The sequence below is a fragment of the Squalius cephalus genome (assembly GCF_949319135.1).
Source record: "Squalius cephalus genome assembly, chromosome: 4".
NCBI classification, from domain to species: Eukaryota; Metazoa; Chordata; class Actinopteri; order Cypriniformes; family Leuciscidae; genus Squalius; species Squalius cephalus.
This window is the reverse complement of record NC_137125.1, coordinates 52,130,703-52,151,827: the sequence shown is the minus strand read 5'-3', so window position 1 is coordinate 52,151,827 and position 21,125 is coordinate 52,130,703. Positions and strand designations below refer to the sequence as shown.

At 34.9% G+C, this 21,125-nt stretch overlaps 2 protein-coding genes across 3 annotated transcripts in view; one reads left to right on the top strand and one right to left on the bottom strand.

Moving 5' to 3' along the window:
* The first annotated feature begins 1,210 nt into the window (after positions 1-1,210).
* The window catches only part of krr1 (KRR1 small subunit processome component homolog), a 74,212-nt gene continuing 54,297 nt past the window's right edge, over positions 1,211-21,125 (top strand). Inside the window, exons 1-10 of one of the 2 annotated variants that reach the window (XM_079870046.1) lie at positions 1,211-1,342; positions 1,951-2,126; positions 2,225-2,359; positions 3,477-3,602; positions 4,074-4,157; positions 4,899-4,955; positions 5,500-5,673; positions 7,365-7,442; positions 7,534-7,630; positions 8,872-10,275. In XM_079870046.1, the coding sequence (XP_079726172.1) occupies positions 1,273-1,342; positions 1,951-2,126; positions 2,225-2,359; positions 3,477-3,602; positions 4,074-4,157; positions 4,899-4,955; positions 5,500-5,673; positions 7,365-7,442; positions 7,534-7,630; positions 8,872-9,011 (1,137 nt within the window). In that variant the 5' untranslated portion in view covers positions 1,211-1,272 and the 3' untranslated portion in view covers positions 9,012-10,275. Of the gene's footprint in view, positions 1,343-1,950; positions 2,127-2,224; positions 2,360-3,476; positions 3,603-4,073; positions 4,158-4,898; positions 4,956-5,499; positions 5,674-7,364; positions 7,443-7,533; positions 7,631-8,871; positions 10,276-21,125 lie in introns of those variants that run through there. The other variant, XM_079870047.1, reaches the window with a different exon arrangement.
* Positions 10,579-16,289, bottom strand: glipr1a (GLI pathogenesis-related 1a). The gene is made up of 6 exons (XM_079869523.1): positions 15,957-16,289; positions 13,747-13,995; positions 13,530-13,648; positions 13,339-13,424; positions 12,363-12,389; positions 10,579-10,995 (listed from the first exon to the last, which is right to left on the bottom strand). The coding sequence occupies exons 1-6, from the start codon at positions 16,122-16,124 to the stop codon at positions 10,880-10,882; spliced, it is 765 nt and encodes a 254-aa protein (XP_079725649.1). The 5' UTR covers positions 16,125-16,289; the 3' UTR covers positions 10,579-10,879.

Sequence of the window (21,125 nt, the reverse complement as noted above, 5' to 3'; positions counted from 1 at the left end):
CAAAAATGCCTTGTTGATGCTAGAGGTCAGAGGAGAATGGGCCGACTGATTCAAGCTGATAGAAGAGCAACTTTGACTGAAATAACCACTCGTTACAACCGAGGTATGCAGCAAAGCATTTGTGAAGCCACAACACGCACAACCTTGAGGCGGATGGGCTACAACAGCAGAAGACCCCACCGGGTACCACTCATCTCCACTACAAATAGGAAAAAGAGGCTACAATTTGCACAAGCTCACCAAAATTGGACAGTTGAAGACTGGAAAAATGTTGCCTGGTCTGATGAGTCTCGATTTCTGTTGAGACATTCAGATGGTAGAGTCAGAATTTGGCGTAAACAGAATGAGAACATGGATCCATCATGCCTTGTTACCACTGTGCAGGCTGGTGGTGGTGGTGTAATGGTGTGGGGGATGTTTTCTTGGCACACTTTAGGCCCCTTAGTGCCAATTGGGCATCGTTTAAATGCCACGGCCTACCTGAGCATTGTTTCTGACCATGTCCATCCCTTTATGACCACCATGTACCCATCCTCTGATGGCTACTTCCAGCAGGATAATGCACCATGTCACAAAGCTCGAATCATTTCAAATTGGTTTCTTGAACATGACAATGAGTTCACTGTACTAAAATGGCCCCCACAGTCACCAGATCTCAACCCAATAGAGCATCTTTGGGATGTGGTGGAACGGGAGCTTCGTGCCCTGGATGTGCATCCCACAAATCTCCATCAACTGCAAGATGCTATCCTATCAATATGGGCCAACATTTCTAAAGAATGCTTTCAGCACCTTGTTGAATCAATGCCACATAGAATTAAGGCAGTTCTGAAGGCGAAAGGGGGTCAAACACAGTATTAGTATGGTGTTCCTAATAATCCTTTAGGTGAGTGTGTATATATATACATATATATATATATATGTATATATATGTATAGTATATGCACACACACACACACACACACACACACACACACACACACACACACACACACACACACACACATAAACACAAACTTTTTTGTTAGATGCGATTAATCATTTTGACAGCTTTTAATTTTAATTTGACAGAAATTCGAAGAAATAAAATTTATTCTGAAAAGAAACATTCAAATATATACTTCTAGTTTTGTGAAATGGGATATTAAAGGCTTTAAATAATAATTGTGTATTTGATGAGTCCTCCACGCCACCAGGCGGCAGTGCGCGCGCGGTTTGCCTCGTGCTCATGACGACCAGGCGCAGCGTCTGACGTCACTGCTAACAGCAGCAATGGCGGCCCCCACAGAAAGCACGAGTGAAACGCCACCAAATAAAAAACAGAAAAAGAGCAAGAATACAGGTACAACTACACTTAGAAACAGTTAACTATACACAGTGTTATCCTAACAGTGCGTGTTAATATCGCGCCTATAATTCCATATTAGTGAAGTTAAATGACGTGTGTGTGTGTGTGTGTGATTGCAGCTCGTGTAGAATTAAAGTTATGTTTTTCTTGTAGCTACAATGATGTAGTACTTGGTTAGTGTGCGCATTTCATAACTGTTTTCCCCAAAACATTCAGTTATTGTGCATTTGTTGTCTTCCTCCTCTTCGGTTGTTTTTATCTAATACACAACTGATGTCTGTAGAAACTAAATAAACTTTAAGGGTGATGTGAAGTAGTGTTTAATAAATCTCTGCCTGGCAACGAGAATGTTGATTTTCTAACTCTATAAGTGTGTGTGTGCACTAGTACAGGCTCAGTGTGATATTAAATGTTAATGCCGTGGTATTATACATATATTACTACAGTACTAAGTGATTTTTATGTTAGTGTGCAATGGATTTTAAAAGCTTAAAACATTATATTACATGCACATTTTGGGGAATAAACACGCATCCCCAGATTACTGTAAGATGCTTAACATAAAAGTGCTAAATTCCTAATGACTTACTAATTAAACGTAGTGGATGAGTCCGAGCTGCTGGTGGTGCCAGACGGCTGGAAAGAGCCCAAGTTCACCCGAGAGGACAATCCCAAGGGTTTGCTGGAGGAGAGCAGCTTCGCCACACTCTTCCCCAAGTACAGAGAGGCGTACCTGAAGGAGTGCTGGCCGCTGGTGCAGAAAGCGCTCGGAGATGTGGTACGTGTCAGGAAGATCTTCATTTGGTTTTAAAAATGCTTGTAAGCTTATTGAGTTAGTTTGTCTGTTTTCTTTTGATACCTCCTGCTGTTCTGTAGTTCATCAATGCCACACTGGACCTGATTGAAGGCAGTATGACGGTGCACACAACAAAGAAAACATTTGACCCTTATGCAATCCTCAGAGCAAGGGATCTCATCAAGTTATTGGCCAGAAGTGTGCCGTTTGAACAGGTATGCATTGTATTGCTATAGAAGCGATGTAATTCACTGATTTTATATATATATATAGTTATTTAGTACCGGTCAACAGTTTGGAAACATTACTATTTTTAATGTTTTTGAAAGAAGTCTCTTATGCTCATCAAACCTGCATTTATTTGATCAAAAATACAGAAAAAAACCAGTAATATTGCGAAATATTATTACAATTTCAAATAATAGCATTCTATCCTAATATATTTGAAAATATAATTTATTTCTGTGATTCAAAGCTGAATTTTCATCAGCTTTAATTTTCTTACAGTCTTCAGTGTCACATGATCCTTCATTTTAATATGCCATTATATATATATATATATATATATATATATATATATATATATATATATATGAAGAGTTCAGATATATATATATATATATATATATATATATATATATATATATATATGAAGAGTTCAGATGCAAAAGCCTCTATTGAAGTCCAGTAATTTCACTTAAATGACAATTAATAGGTAATTTTCATTGTCATTTAAGTGAAATTACTGAACTTAAATATACAAGCTTGATAAAAATGATCATTCTAGAAGAAAATTTCAGACGGCACTTAGAGGCTTTTGCATCTGAACTCTTCATATATATATATACTGTATAGATAACATCAGTGAATTCTGTGCAAAAGGACAGATTATTGTTGATCAAAAGTGTCAATACAGACATTTATAATATTAAAAGATATTTCTATTTCAAATAAATGCTGTTCTTTTAAGCATTTTATTAATCAAAGAATCCAAATAAAATAAAAAATGTATCATGAAAATATGAGGCAGTTTTCAACATTGATAATAATCAGAAATGTTTCTTGAGCATCAAATCATATCAGAATGATTTCTGAAGGATCATGTGACACTGAAGACTGGAATAATGATGCTGAAAATTCAGCTTTGATCACGTTAATAAATTACATTTTAAAATATATTCAAGTCGAAAAAAATATTTTAATATTGTAATTTTTGAACAAATGAATGCAGCCTTGGTGAGCATAAGAGGCCTTTTTAAAAATATAAAAAATCTAAATATATATATATAATTTAGCCTAAAATCTTTCGCTAAACCTTCCTGTTCATTTCAGGCTGTGAGGATACTCGAAGACGACATGGCTTGTGACATCATAAAGATCGGGACTCTTGTGCGAAACAGAGAGCGTTTTGTGAAGAGACGCCAGAGACTGATCGGCCCCAAGGGCTCCACGCTCAAGGTGTCCCTCTTCATTTGTTCATATTACACTTGGAATATGAGTCATTATTCGAGTCATATATGAGTCAAAAATATGTCATTATTTTTTTATTCCCAGACATTAAGGTCCAAAAGTCAAAAGTTTGTTTTTCATTTAAACTTAGCAATATTTAACATTTTAAATGCATAAATTCATGCACATTTTCCAATTCAACTTTTCACTCAAATAGTTTTGAAAGCCATTTTTAATACATTTCTTTTTTTTAAATTAATTTAGAAAGCTAAAAAACAGTTGCATTTTCACTGTGGACTTCAGATTCCTCTTTTTAACGTTCTTTGCTCTTTTGTTCTTTACTTTTAAGAGATGAAGTGAGTTCTTTTGATGTTGTATTGTTGTTTTATTGCTTTTGCAGATTTATGTTTTGCATGTCCGGTGTGTCTTTTCGATGTTACAGTAAATGTGCTAAAATCTCATGCGTTTGTTCTGTTTCAGGCATTAGAGCTTCTGACCAACTGTTACGTGATGGTTCAAGGCAACACAGTGTCGGCTCTCGGCCCGTTCAATGGCTTGAAGGAGGTGAGGCTTTCAGTGGCCGAACGTTAAAGGAATGGTTCGGAGTAAAATCAACCTAGGGTCCTTTGCCTTGGGAAAAGCACGTAAAAGTCCTAACAGAAAGCGATGCATAAGGATGAAGTGTAATGACGAATTATTATTTTTTTCCGAAGTGTTAACAACTTAGTGTTATCTAATAATTGTTGCAAACTGGTACTACCAACAAAATATTAGTGCATTCCTGGAGCTGGGCGTCATTACACTACATCCTTATGCATCACTTTCTGCCAGGACTTTTACGTGCTTTTCTCAAACCACTGAGGTGAAATCGACGTCCGGGTTAGCATGAGCATGAGCCGTCAGGCAAGTGTTAATTAAATAAACTCCTGATGTACTTACAAACTTTCCAATGCCTCGTTTTATGAGTACATAACCTATTTGTACTACTGTAGAAGTTTGGTGCCATTCTGGGCATTATTAGTGGGGTAATTTACGAGATACATCCTTGTATCCATTAGCGCCTGCAATAAACCATCCGGCTGATTTCTCTAAATAAGCTCTAACTTTAATCATGTTCAACCAAGGGAAAAAAAAGCTTCTGGGGGGTGTTTGGCTCGAGGTCATGGTGCAAAGGAACCTAGGTTGATTTTACTCCGAACCATCCCTTTAATCATTCAAACCTGTTCACCCTGAAAACTTCTTCTGTTCAGTCATAATGACACGAATGTAAAGGAATCAGCTTGTGCTTCTCGCTTGTGTCTGCAGGTACGGAAAGTCGTGCTCGAGACAATGAAGAACATTCACCCCATTTACAACATAAAGGTACATAGAGGGCACTCAAAGACTTCACTTGTTTAATTACTGGATGAATCAGTGTTTTTGAACGAATCTCTTGAATGAATGATTCAATGACAAATCAATTTTTAACAGGCGCATGTCGCCACCTACTGGTGTAATGATGTAATAAATATATATTATATTTAAAGCATGAAGTTACTTTCAAAAGGTGATTTACTTTGTTTTGATCGCTGCCACATACATCAGTGTTTATATCCAAACTATTAACTTTTATCCCAGTATCATTTGAATGATTGTAACACTGTTTCATGACAAATGCTCTCTCCGCCAACGCAGATCTGAATCAGTGCAATCGTACTTGTTTAAAGGTTTAATAGACTTATTGCTGAATCCTTGTTATTTAGGAATTAGATCACGTGGGTGTTTGAATCGAGATCGTGATCTTTTAACGATTAATCGTGCAGCTCTAGTTGTAAACCATATTAGGATGGTCTGTAAATTGAAAAGGTGTCACTGCCGTCATGAGCGACTCTAACAGCAATTGTGCTTGTGATTCAATCCTCTCCAGACATTAATGATCAAGCGGGAGCTGGCGAGCGACCCGGAGCTGCGCACTCAGAACTGGGAGAGATTCCTGCCCAACTTCCGCCATAAGAGTCTCTCCAAACGCAAGCAGCCCAAGAAGAAGACGGTGAAGAAGAAGGAGTACACGCCGTTCCCCCCGCCTCAGCCCGAGAGCAAGGTACGAGCGCACACTTCTCGAGAGAGAGCATGTGCTGTGGAAGCAATGAGCCGCTCGAGGTGTGCGCTGCAGGATTTTACCACGAGTACAGGGTGTTTTTACACACAAAACATGATGAAATCACTGTGGTTGTTTGGTTTAATTTTTAACATGGTGACAACAGCAATATGATAAGACACAGACATTCTTAAGCCAATTAATAGCTTATTTGTTTGGCAACATTAGTTAACTACATTAGTTAATAGGGCTGGGTAAAAAATATCGATTTCTTTAATCAATTCTCATTTTTACGAAACAATATCGATTCTTAAATCCCAAGAATCGATTAGTCATCCTGTTTTCAGATGATGAATGAATGGATCATTGTTGCGCGCATCCCATCCAATAAATCGCAATCATCTTTGTGCTTTGTTATTATTGATATGAAACAAAGTCTCAGATTTCAAATTACGTCCATTTTCTTACGAAATTCAAAAACATAAATACCGTTTTGGCGCTGTGGCGTGAGTTCGGCACATGATCTTCTCTTCCACCTTAATAACACCAGTTACAGCGCGAAATAAACATGAATGAGCATCTGAAAGTGTGTTAAAAGATAGAGTACAACTTATCGAAATCCGTATCATGTCTCAAGGAATCGCTCAATCAGTGTTTCAACCATGCAAAGACGTTAGTAAACAATGTCATGTAACGTCACATTTACCTCAGAAAAAACATATCCAGTGACCATAAACTCGTTAGTCAGCTAGAAAAGTTAACTCTAGAGAGGAGCATTTTGTTAAATATATGCACCATATTATATATTCATTATAATTTTTAATGTTCTTCAATATTTAATGCATGTTTTGAATAAATCTGGAAAGTTTTTTATGACAGCCATCATTTAAAATGTTATATAATTTCATATAACTTTATTATTATAAAAATAAATAAAAGTGTATTTTAAGTGTTTGTATACAAATCAGTTCATTTTTACCTTCAATATTATAGTAGGCTAATGAAGCATATAGGCTACAACTGACTCCCATAGTTTACAATAATAGTTAAGAGATTTGTTTTCCTTGAGAAAATTTGCAATGTATTGTACCTGATATCCAAAATAATCAATATTGAATCGAATCGTAATCGAAATCGAATCGAATTGCAAGCTTGTGAATCGAAATCGAATCGAATTGTGAAATTTGTGTCAATACCCAGCCCTATTAGTTAACCATGAAAAGGGCTTAGCTTTTATTAATGTTAATATTAATTTCATTATTTACTTATGTATTATTAAAATCAGAGCTAACATGAATTAACATTGAACAATATTTTTTATTAACTAATGCTATTAATAAATGCTGCATTAATTGTTATTGGCTAGGTATCAAAAAATAGAAACAAACAACTTGAACCTGAGAACAACTGTTTAGTAAAATAAAGTATTGATCTAGTTGATATTTGACATTATTAAATAATAACTATGTTATAATTATATATATATTCTCTTATATAGATATGCTCTTCGATATAATATCAAATCTATAAATACTTTATTTATAAATAAATATATTTGTTGAGTTTTTAGTCGAATTGATGTATTTTTGAGGACATCCCCGCACATATAAATTACAATAATAATCAGGGTTTTTTTAAAAAAAAAGCTTTTTTGACAGTTCTTGTTTGTCTAAGTGAAATATTCTTCTGCACAGATTGATAAGCAACTGGCGACCGGCGAGTTCTTCCTGCTGGAGAGCGAGAAGAGACGCAAGAAGATGACTGAGATCAAGGTGCGCTGGTTTTTATGAGTGTTTGCACAGATGCAGTGACTGACTGGAACTAGTTCACTCGTAACCGCTTGTTCATTTTCTTGGACTGAAGGTGAAACAGGCCGAGGCTTTAACCAAGAGACAAGAGCAGCGGCAGAAAGATTTCATTCCCCCTAAAGAGAAGCCCGCCGTGAAGAAGACCAAACCAGGTACTGCAGAAAACACTGAATACACTGAGACGCGTGCGACAGTGATGCATCATGAAAGCATAAGTGGAATGTTTATGAGACTGTGAAGCGGCTTCACTCACCGCACAACAGTTTTATTATATATTTATTATTATATATTTATTATATGTTTTATTAATATTTTAAAATAGCTTTTATTTTTATATTTTTAGTGTTCATCTTGATTTTAGTAGCTGAGCTAAAAAATAGAATAAAATGAGTTTTTGCCATTTAAAAATAAATAAAATTTAAATATTGCTTTTTAGGTTTAATTTTATTTTTTTAATTTTTTTTATTTTTTTTTATTTATTTCCTGTTAATAATTTTATCTCCGTTTATTGGCAACATTTCGGATTTTTGTTTAGTTCAAGTTTTTCCAACTAAACAAAAATTAGAAGTGTTGCCGATAAACTGAAATAAAATTATTAACTGGATATAAATAAAAACTATATACTGGATATACTGGAAATAGATAAACTGACTAGTACTACACTGAAAAAAAAAAAAAATTAAACCTAAAAAGCAATGAAGCTGAAAAAAAAAAATATATATATACATACATACATATATACACACACATATATATATATATATATATATATATATATATATATATATATATATATATATATATATATATATATATATATATATATATATATATATATTTTATTTTATTTTTTTTATTTTTTTTATTTTTTTTTTTTTTTTCAGTTTTTAGACATTTCAATTAACATGTCTGTTAATTGAAATGAAGCTGATATATATTATAGATAATAACCCTGGTTGAGAACTGCATCATGTTGTATAATGATATTATTATTACATTTTATTAAAAAAAATGTAAGCTTTATTTCAATTAACAGAAATAATTTGATTAGTCTTAGTTAACGATAATAACCCTGGTCCAGGATGGCATCTCATATTTTATAATAATGATGATAATAAAAGTAATTAAGATAAAATTATTATTCATAATAATAAATGATTAAATAAAAAAAAAAGTTAAATCATCAAAATATATCAAATAAACTAATATATATATTATATATATAAACATAACTTATGTTAACTGCATGTACTGAATGTGATCTTGGTCAGAAGACTAGTAATATTGGCTTGTAACATTCCTGGTAATATGAATTTATATTGTGTAAATGATTCAAATATATGTATAAGCATGTGAACTCATGATATAATATTTATTATTCTCTTCTTTATAGCAACCACAGAAAACAAAATTGATATTCAAGCCATTAAAGAAAAAGTGAAGAAAGCAAAAAGTAAAAAGCTCGGAGCTCCTCCTGTAAACCCCGAGACGCCTTCAGCGAAAGACGGCAAACGGAAGAAACTCAAAAGCTAACTCGCGTCGGTCGATCTGAACTCTGATCCTGGAGAAACACAGTCACACCATCACCGGACGTCCGTTCAGTTCAGCGGCTGTAATATTGTGTTTATATAAAAGATGTTTGGTTTCATGCTTCGTCAACATCATTATAAAACCTCAATCTCACAATCAGATCTTAGATTTTGGCTTGTAGGAGATGAGGAATAAGAGACAGGAAAAAAAGATATGAAACACAAAACTGTATGAACAATCATCATGAGTTTGTCCTGTAGAGTCAGAAACTGTTAAAACCGCTGCTTCTGTTTGAGACAGACGCTCAGTGATCGTGTTACATACGTTAGGTATAATAATAACTATGAACTGTGTACGGTATGTACAGTATAGGCTATTAGATGACCGATAAATCTGAATTTGTGATGCTTTTGCTCTCGTGCTGTTCTTCATGAGCAAAGTACTTCTGTATGTTCATTTTTCAGATTCATCTTTTTTTGCTACCCAGAATGCTTGGCATCATTTTTTTTTTTTTTTACATGTAGTTCAGTAATTTCTCTGATATATGGCAATAAATCGAATGATATTTCTGTCATATATCCGTCTCACTCGTTTAAACTGAAGGGACTAGATGGACTAATTGATGAAAAACATGTCAAGGTCACATTTCAGCCCTAATCAAACCCATTAAATATTACTGAGATCTACAGATACTTGAAAGTTCATGAGAATGAGATTTTGCATTGCAGAAATTAGAATTTGTGGGGTAAATGTGCTTAACTGATATGAAAATGTCAATGTACAAAAAACAAAACAAAAAAAAATCACTTAATGCATCATTTTCTTCTTTCTTATTCTCTGCATAAAATTTGCTCCTTGTCCCTCCTTGTCCTAGTGGAAATGTGGCATTGTCTGAATGTGAACTTTCAGTATTTGAAGTTTTGAAGCTTATGCAAACAGGATATGATGGCAATTCAGGCAATAAACACAGGCAAACATGAGCCATATCTACACGTTCTTTAGTCAAGATATATTTACTTGAGAAGCAAAATGACTTGACAAAACAAGTAACTGGAAATGAATTATCAAAATTGTGTTTTTGCTTATAGGGTGAGAAAAATCATCTTGTTTTCCCTTTGAATTAAGTGTATTTTAATGACCCAACTGACCCATTTTTTCTTGTTTTAAGCATAAACCTTTTTTTATTTTTATTTTGCAGTGTGTCCATTGTTCATTTATTGTTAATAATTTTTACAATTTGAAATATTAAAAGTTAGTATAAAATATTAAAAGGTAGTGTGTGTGTGTGTATATATATATATATATATAAAATTTATATTATAAATCTTAATCTAGATGAATAAATGCTGTGAAAGTATTACATTTTTAGTTCATTATACATAATGTATTAGGTATAATGTTAACTGATAGTGAACGGATCCTTATTGTAAAGTGTTTAAAATATTACAGAGATCTATAGATACTTGAAAGTTCATGAGAATGAGATTTTGCATTGCAGAAATGAGAATTTGTGGAGTAAATGTGCTTAACTGATATAAAAATGTCAATGCAAAAAACAACATAAAAAAATCAGTTATTATATTATACACCTTTATTTTACCAGGAAAAGAAACACATTGAGATTAAGAATCTCTTTTACAAGAGCGTCCTGGGGAATTGAATCCAATCAAATTTCAATATCAATACATAAATACAAACTTAATGCATAATTTTCTTCTAAATTACTCTTTTAATGTAATTGCATAAAATGTGCATCAAAGAGTTAATGTTCCGCCCTGTCCCAGGCATTTGTCTGAATGTGAACTTTTGTTTTTTGCAGTTGAGTTTAAGCTGTTTCACTCGTATGCAAACAGGTTATGATGACAATTCAGTCAATAAACACAGACAAAGATGAGCGGGACAGATATGATTCTGATAAGCACAACCGACAGGCAGAAGGAGCCGCAGGTGGACAGCGCAGGGTCCCAGTCTGGAGTCCACCGATAACCTACACAAACACACTCAGCTTAGGGGACTTTAATAGCAGGATGCTGTTGTTGAAAAGACAATCAGAACCAGCCAAAATAGTGGAGCGGCTAAGTTCTTATGTTTGGCAGAATCGTTCAGTTTATGATACAAGCGTGAAAATTGGCATGAGCAGTCTCCATGGGTCACTTGACAAGAAAATTGTCCGAGCCACTTGAAATTTCAAGATGGCGGCAATTTTTCAAGATGGCCGACACCTTAGTGGAGCAGTTAAGTGATATAGTGGTTTATTTGGTGATACAAGCATGAAAATTGGCATGAGCAGTCTCTGTGGGTCACTTGACAATAAGCCACCTACAGCTACTTGAAATTTCAAGATGGCGGCCATTTTTCAAGATGGCGGCCATTTTTCAAGATGGCCACCACCTTAGTGGAGAAATTAGGCTTAAGAAATCATTTAGTTGGTGATACAAGCATGAAAATTGCCATGAACCTAATTGCTCCACTAAGGTGGTGGCCATCTTGAAAAATGTCCGCCATCTTGAAATTTCAAGTAGCTGTGGGTGGCTTATTGTCTAGTGACCATCAGAGATTGCTCATGCCAATTTTCATGTTTGTATCACCAAATAAATCACTATATCACTTAACTGCTCCACTAAGGTGTCGGCCATCTTGAAAAATGTCCGCCATCTTGAAATTTCAAGTAGCTGTGGGTGGCTTATTGTCTAGTGACCATCAGAGACTGCTCATGCCAATTTTCATGTTTGTATCACCAAATAAACCACTATATCACTTAACTGCTCCACTAAGGTGTCGGCCATCTTGAAAAATGAAAAATCTTGAAATTTCAAGTGGCTCGGACAATTTTCTTGTCAAGTGACCCATGGAGACTGCTCATGCCAATTTTCACGCTTGTATCATAAACTGAATGATTATATCACTTAGCCGCTCCACTAAAACACTCCAGTCTCTCTTACAAATGTCTGAATGCCGTTGCATTTGCAGTGTTTCTCAACTAGTTTTGCTTCAGAACCAGAATTGTTAACAGAAATACATTTTTGTAAATGCATAAACATCGGAAATAAGATTTACAGTCTAGTTTTAGTGTCTCCAAATATTAGTGGTTTCATTCTATCAAAGGTCAAATAAAGGTTCTTCACGGAAACACCCATGGACTTTATTTTTAAGCGTGTATATTCGTCCTATTTAATGCATATTTATGAAATCTTGTGTAGTTTTTTATGGTTTAATGCCACATAATCAGCTTCCACCATCAAAAGCATTTGTGCGAAGACACTTGCTGTATTGCGATGACAGTCAGACATTTATAATTGTGTGTGAAGTGAACAGATCTGTGTATTCAGATTGAGAGATCAAGGCTTGTCTTACTCTGCAGTGCATCGCGGGTTGAGTTTCCTGTGAAAGAACGAGAGCGATATGAAGTAAAGCGGTTGTTGGAAAGGATGTGTGTTATGGCAAGCCGTTTTAACTTTTATTCATTTCCAGGATACTAATTCTTGATATCAACTATTACATTTTTACTAGTTGAAATGATAGTTATTGATATCAGGAATTAGATTTCTACTATAATAATGGCAAATTTTGATATCAGAAATTACATTTCCACTAGTAACAATGCTAATTCTTGATATCCACAATTCAATTTTTACTAGTTAAAGTGCTAATTCTTGATATCAACAATTTAATTTCAACTAGTAAGAACTATAATTCTTGATATCTGTTATTGTATTTTCACTAGTGAAATTTCACAGGCTGCCATTCAAAATCCATTGTTGATATCAAGAATTGATTTCTTACTTCAGAAATACAATTCTTACTAGTAAAAACCTTTATTTTTGATATCAAGAATTAAACTGTCACTAGTTGAAATGTCTATTCTTGATATCAACAATTGAATTGCTACTAGTAACAATGTTCATTTTTGATATCAATAATTCAATTTTCACTAGTGACAATGTTCATTTCTGATATCATTAATGTGATTGTTACTAGTAAGAAAGCCATTTTAGATATCTGAAATAATATTGATATCAGAAATACATTTTCAGATATCAAAAATGAAAAATGTTACTAGTAGCAATTAAATTGTTGATATCAAGAATAGACATTTCAGCTAGTGACAATTGAATTATTGATATCAGTAATTCGCATTTTTACTAGTAACAATGTAATTATTGATATCAAAAATTTTATTTCTACTAGTAAGAACTCAATTCTTGATATCAACAACTGATTTTGAATGGCAGCCTATGGTGACATTTCACTAGTGAAAATATAATTACAGATATCAACAAGTAAATTGTTGATATCAAAAATGTATGTTTGTTAGCCTACTGACACTTACGACAGAGTTTGTTTTCACACGTCTCCTGACCACATCCTCTGCACGATGACCCTTCTTTGTATGGAGCAACGCCTTTATAATTGCCTCTGTTGAAAACAATGTTGTTGTGTGCGAACAGAACAAAAACATGCTTTGCATAAAATGCACCGTTCAGAATTCTCCACACCTGCAAATGTGGTTTTCATACTCACGCTGTTGCATAGTTGCACACAAATATGATTCCTGGCTTTGTTGAGAACGATGTTTCAGCCACACCGTTTGGACAGGCCTGCGCGGCACAGCCAACCTTGTAGGTTTCTGCCCAAACAACCTTTACGTGGAGAAAACAAGCAATACAGAGAGGGCTCATTCACTTATGTTTGAACACTTGAGTGTTTGGTTGAGCTTTAACCAGATCTGAGTGTGTACCTGTGTGTAGTGACCGCACACTTTTGAGCACTGGTTCTGACGGTAATTGTAATGTTGGACCTCGTCCACCCATAACTTCATTGCACGTTTCACTGTGAATTGGTTGTACGGATATCCAGCCCAGAGGTTTTCACCCACAGAAGTGAACGTAGGGTGCATCCTTCTCACCTCCCTAAGGTGAATGTTATGTTTAAAGACACAGAATCTTGCCCAGGCCCGCGCCGTCACCGCCAGCCCTTCATCCCACGTCTGCACACACACACACACACATACGCTTATTATGGCTTCATTTGTGATTAATGTTGTAATCTTATGACAGATCCGTAGACCCACATGCAAACTGCCCTGTACACATTCATGCCTTTGCATATACTGGGAAATTCTGTTCATTCCCTGCTGAGAAAACATCTTAAATCAGCCTCAAAATGGTTTGCTGGTTTAGAGGATTTTTGGGAGCTCAATGTTCTACTTTTAAGGCTGGGAGACTTTAAACCAGCCAAGACCAACAAGTCAACACAGGCTTTTTTCTTTTTTTTCTTTACCAACAGTACACACATGTTACTTATCTGGTGAAACAGGAAATTGCATTGGAAACAAATGTAGAACCGGTTTTATGAGGAACTGATTGGATACTGAAAAGCCAATTTGAAAAGAACATTCACAATATTAATAAATACTGTAATAACATATAAATAATACTAGAACAACACTGTTTATTGTAGTTTATATTTTACATATTTATTTTACTGCACAGTAGTGTTGGTTTAAATGTCTGAAACTAAGAGTTAAACTCACACACACACACGCACGCACACGCGGCAATGTGAAATAACGGCAAGCACACACACAACTTCTACGGAAGACTTTATTCTCGAAACATTTCGACTTTAATCTCGAAAGATTTCGACTTTAATCTCGAAAGATTTCGACTTTAATCTCGAAACATTTCGACTTTAATCTCGAAACATTTCGACTTTAATCTCGAAACATTTCGACTATAATCTCGAAACATTTCGACTTTAATCTCGAAACATTTCGACTTTAATCTCGAAACATTTCGACTTTAATCTCGAAACATTTCGACTTTAATCTCGAAACGATAGCTTTTTTTTTTTTACATAATTTTTTTTTTTTTACACACATTTTTTTTTTTTTTACAGATTATTATTATTTATTTTTTTACGTTGCGGTTCAGGGCTTCCGTAAGTTATTACGTTTTGATTAGAAAAACTTTTTTTTTTTAAATAATGTGCACCAATTAGTCATTCACTATAAGACCGGGAGCAGGTATGAAGACACATGCTCCTTTTACACAGAAAATTCAAGTAAAATGACCAGAACGACTTTTCTGGTAAATACATAAATGTGTGTTCACTCCTATTTTGTACAGTCTATGGTTCACTCAAGCAATGGCGATCCGTCTTTTTACCGGTAAGATACCATTCAGATATCAGTTTAAAAATAATCTGAAATGACCTTTAAGTGCTGTGCCATTTATAGTTTCTTTTTAGTTTCTTTTTTACTTCTGACTCTGAGCGACAGGCTTAAAGGGATGATCAAACAGAACGCAGTTTTGCTCTTAAAAACACGGGATGCATAATATCAGTTACTATAGTAGGCTACGCAAAATAACTGCAGATCGAAGGCGAGATGTAGCGCACCGGTCAGACATCTGTCTAATATGGAAGGCCAACAGGGCCAAAACACGTGAAACTAACGTCTGAAAAAACGCAGTTTCATGTTAACGCATACATTTCTCTGCTCAGTTATGCAAGTTTATTACAAACAGCCACTGCTATAAACTCATGAAGTTTAGCCAACTAAAATAGGATTTTAAAGTAATATCACCAAACAATAAATTAAAAGACAACTATGATGCACTCAAACACAGCACATGACCTTCTGTAATGCCCACGTCTTGAAAACACACTCTCACCTCTTTAATAAACACAGAGATGTTCGTCCAGTCCGAATTGGTACATACAAATCACAGATGTCGAATGATAAGAATTGTGATTCAAACGTTGTTTAGAAAACTAATCCTGTGCGAATAGGGTTTGACCAAAGCCGTTAGACGAGGTAATCAGTCTTAATGTAACTGACATTAAAAAGGTAGGAGCAGTCTTGAGGAAAACAATGACTGACTTCGTCCACTTTCAGTCCCGTTTAACACATATTTGCATTTTTAACTTGTATTATGTTTAGCCTACCATGTAGCGCATGTTGCTGGCTGGTGGATTCACGTTGCTGCGGTTCATATTGTGTTCTGTTACACATTCCTCAATAAACGCTGGATCCGTGATATCATAGAAGGGCTCGCTGGAAACCACTTTCAGCAGAGCGGTGACAGAGATCAGAACGTGAATAAAGTCACTCATCACTGAGTTTGACTGACGATTGAGAGAAGTTTCCTGTTAGTGGTGTGAACTTGTGATGTTGAGCTTTTTTTTTTTACTTACTTCTGCTTATTTTAAAAGAGCATCTGAGGAACTATTTTTAAATCAAAAACAAGTCAAAACCTCACATCCGCTGCATACCGCACTGCATTGTGGGTTAAACCACTTCCCACTTCCCACCATTTGAACACCGGTTATCACCAAATTAACTCGGGTAAATGCAATGGATGAAGGTTTTAATCTGATTAATGAGTTTGGCATCTCTACCACAAAACTAGTTTTTATTGTGCAATCATGTTTGCAAAACTAAAACATTAAATAACTGAAGATGTTCTTCAGCATATTGAGCAACCTGCATGCAGATGTGGTGTGACTGTGGTCGCAGGGCAGGGCTTTATTTAAAGGTGCTCTAAGCGATGTCACACGTTTTTTAGGCTGACACATTTTTTGTCACATACAGCAAACATCTCCTCACTATCCGCTAGCTGCCTGTCCCCTGACACTGTAAAAAAACGCAGTCTCTGTAGACAGCCCAGGCTCCACAAACGGCAACAAAAACAAACTGGCCCAGCCTGGACCACGAAACATTACAAACAGTGTTCCAGCCAATAACCGACAAGAGTGATGTGGGAGTGGGAGTGGGAGTAGGAGTGGGAGTGGGGGAGTGGGGGGAGTGGGGGGAGTGGGGGGAGTGGGGGGGGTTGGTGGTGGGGGGTGGGGGGGGGGTTAGTGCGGGTTAGTGCGCGTGCACATGAAGGGCTGTGTGGGGAGTGGAGGAGAGAGAAGCATGAAGAGGGAAGTTAGCTAGAGGAGAGATGTCCTGGGGCCTGTTTCAGAAAGGAGGTTCAACCAGCTCTGAGTTAAAACTTGAACTCTGAGTTGACTTACCCTGACATGGGAAACTCTTGAGTTTTCGGTTACAGAACAGTTCAATCAACTCTGAGTTGACTGACTCTGAGTTAAGCGCGTGCACCACAACTATAAAAAGCCATTATCAATGGAGCGCAGATATTATGAGTCACCATGGCAACAGCGGCAGACAAAAAGAGGTCTGCATATTTCTCACCAGCAGAACTGGATGTGCTTCTGCAAGCATAGGGAGAGTACGAACACATATTATTATTATTATTTTAAATATCGGCTCCAGCAGCGAAGGACAGAGAGTTAGCTAGGGAGAAAATCGTTGCTCGAGTAAATGCGTAAGTTTACATTTTAATTACTGTTGTACAGTGATGAGTGTAATTCATTACCAAGTAATCTAAATACTGTAATTTAATTACAGGGATTACTCTTAAAGGGATAGTTCACTTTGAAATTAAATTTTGGTATGTTTTAGCTTACCTCAAGGGCATCCAAGATGTAGGTGTCTTTGTGTCCGCAGTAGTTTCAATTTTGATATTTTTAGATCAAACTGTTCTTGTCTGTCAGTCATACACTAGATGTCGCCTTGTCTACGGCAGTTCATTGGAACGAATGTCTTTAATGCGACATCTAGTGTATATATCTATGCACCAGTCTGCGCACACGTCACACACCAGGAAGCGCGCGCGCCCTCAGATCACTTGGAAGTGGCTGTGTACAAAAGGTAAAAACGATATAAATCGTTTCGTGTCTTAGGCCATCAATACTTACGATGGGGAATTGTTTAATTTGGACGATGAGGAATTGTTTAATTTGGACGATGGGGAATTGTTTAATTTGGACTCTGTGCATGCTCTTTGAGACAGTGACCATAGACCTGCATTAAATGACTGACAGACAAGAACGGTTTGACCTAAAAATATCAAAATTGAAACTACGGCGGAGAAAAAGACACCTACATCTTGGATGCCCTTGAGGTAAGCTAAAACATACCAAAATTTAATTTCAAAGTGAACTATCCCTTTAATTATTCTGTAATTTAAAGTAAAATCTGATGTAATTGCATTAGACTAGAACAATTCTGTATATTTAACATACATTTTTAAAAGGTATATTTTTAATGTAACCTTCTCCCTCTACACACTTTGATCAATTCAAGAATAATTCATGCAATTGTATATTAATTTGAAAGCATTAAAAGTGCGGTTTCTTGTCTCTCCTTGTATTGTTCAAGTGGTTGAGGTTGATATGGGATTTAGTAATTAGTAATAAGTAGACCAATACTTTCTAAAGATAGTCATTATTAAAATAATCGAATTACACTGTTGAAGATGTCGGTTGTAGTTAGTAATACAAGTAACTTACCCAACTGTTATAATATCAGAGGTGAAACTGGAAGAACAGTATGCTATTCAACCTAATCTTAATTTTCATGTATGTGCAATCCTGCCGGTATTAAATGAACATGGCACCAGCTGAAAATTAAATATAAAAACATAATTCAATCAGGTAAGGCTTGAGCATATCATGGGTGTAGGCTACCTGACTTTATAAACATTTGACATATTAAATAACTAAATAGCATCCAGTGTCTAGCAGTGCAGCAGAATTTTTGGCTGAGGGATTTTTGTTAACTTAATTTTTTCATTTTGTGTGGATTGCTTGATATAAATTTAACCCCACTTAGAATTACTAAATACCTACAACTTAACACTTTTAGTTCTGCTCACTCATTTTTTCAAGTTCACTTAAATTGAAGAAACCAATTTCCTTGAATGGGTCCTTGTTGCAGCTGCCCAGGTTTGGGTCCAACCTGTGGCCTTTTCTCTCCCCCCAACAGATTACAAGCAATATTATTAATTAAATTTAACAAATTAGAATTGAGTAATAATTAATCAAATTAATTCCTTAAAAGTTAACCATTTAAAATGAGTAAAATGTATAAAAAAAATTTTTTAAACAAAAATATCTGAATAACAGACAGACGTCAAAGATGAATTAAGAACTCTTTATTTTTTATTGCCAAAATTGAAGACACCTGATATTAACAAGCAGAATCACTGAAGGAGAAAACCGTAATTTTGTCACCATTATGGTGATCAGTGTTTGCTTTAGTTAGGCTCTTGACCCTTAAATCATTAACTTTAGATTTTGTTTGGCTGCTGTACCTGAGTTATAACAGCCAGATGAACAAAGAGAAAAGGTGATCTCATGGTGTTGGTTGTGTTATAACATAATCATTATTTCACAATCATTTGACCTGAATCGCTGAACTCATATAGATCCCAATTTCTGAGTTAGGTTTACTTTATTAATTATAGCAGCACTGTCCTTGTACAGCATCATATTTTTAACTTTTACAATGTAATCCAAAGAATTTCTTAAAAGTTTCTCATATACAAAAAAACACAGACATTTTTAGACACAGACATCAAGAATCAGCCTGTGAATCTCAACAATGGTGACAATTATAAAGCATGTTGCAGTGCATTCTGGGTGCCACCAATCAAAACTCATTCATGGCTCACATCATGCATTGCTGCATGAATAAATAATGAGCTTATGTTCAGAGGTGATCTGTTTGTCACCATTGCTGAGATTCATACGCTAATTCTTGATGTCTGTGTGTGCAACTTTTTTTTTATTATTGATTTGATCATTTGGATTGTATTGAAATGGCTAAAAATATTATGCTGTACAAGGACAGAGCTGCTATAATTAATAAAGTAAACCTAACTATGAAATTGGGATCTATATGAGTTCAGCGATTCAGGTCAAATGATTGTGAAATAATGATTATTACAACCAACACCATGAGATCAGCTTTTCTATTTGTTCATCTGGCTGTTATAACTCAGGTACAGCAGCCAAACTAAATCTAAAGTTAATGATTTAAGGGTCAAGAGTCCAACTAAAACAAACACTGATCACCATAATGGTGGTTTTATGGTTTTCTCCTTCAGTGATTCTGCTTGTTAATATCAGGTGTCTGTCATGTTGGCAATAAAAAATAAAGAGTTCTTAATTCATCTTTGACGTCTGTCTGTTATTCAGATATTTTTGTTTAAAAGAAATTGTTGTAAATTTTACTCATTTTAAATGGTTAACTTTTAAGGAATTCATTTGATTAATTATTACTCAATTCTAATTTGTTAAATTTAATTAATAATATTGCTTGTAATCTGTTGCCACAATTTTATTGCGTATTCATTTTTACTGTAAATGCAAACATGGTATTTAATTAAAAACAGTAAATTGACCTTAATCAGTTTTTATAAACCTGCTATAAACACTCGCTTTTAGTAAGTTACTTGTACTTTGAGGTTGAAAAATCTTACCAGCTCAGTTTACTTGAGCTGGATTTAGAAAAAGTAAGAAAAAAAACAGCAGTAAAAATAGCAATATTTTATTTATTAATAAAAGATTAATTTTATTAATAAAAATTTACTGAAAGAATGAATGAGGTGTTTAAACACCGCTTCCTCTTTAAAAAAGTGGAGGAGACCGAAAGAAACTCTGGGTTTACCGAAGAAAACCTGCTCCCGACCAGGTTAGGTTCACAAGAGTAAGTTACCATATAAGTTACCTCTCTTTCAGAAACGGGCTTGACTTACTCTGCTTTCTCAGGTTTGACATACCTCCCATTCTGAAACAGAAAACCCAGAGTTTCCCTCATTTCAGGGTTAACATACACTTAACCTCCTTTCTGAATCAGGCCCCAAGACAACGACAACGACTAACGTTAGAATTATATTCTCTTGAATTTTAATATGGCCGACACACGACCAAAGAAATAACGATATATAAATATTATATGAAAAACTTAAACTTAAAAAAAACCTCTTGCCTTTTCAACTCACTATAAAAAACTTCTAAAATAACACTGATGTCTATTGTTGTGTATATTTTGTGTATTTTTTTATATTATGGTGCATTTAAAAGTCAAACTAAAAGTGAATCCTTTTTTCAATGAAAATGTTTTTTTTTTTTTCATTACAAATTATATTATCTTAAAAAAACAACTTAAACTTAAAAAAAGTTAGAAGGGTTGCTGTGGCAACTAACGGAAATAAATTAAGTTTAAAGTAAGTTTCTTAAAATTGCTGAAACTAAAAAAAAAGT

Bases quoted from the DNA above. Each gene is read 5' to 3' on its own strand.
- glipr1a (XM_079869523.1), bottom strand. From the start codon at position 16,124: ATGAGTGACTTTATTCACGTTCTGATCTCTGTCACCGCTCTGCTGAAA. The intron at 13,649-13,746 runs GTACACACTCAG...CTCCACGTAAAG, and splicing joins TGTGCGGTCACTACACACAG to GTTGTTTGGGCAGAAACCTA. The intron at 12,390-13,338 runs GTAAGTGTCAGT...GTTCTTTCACAG, and splicing joins GTGTGAAAACAAACTCTGTC to GAAACTCAACCCGCGATGCA.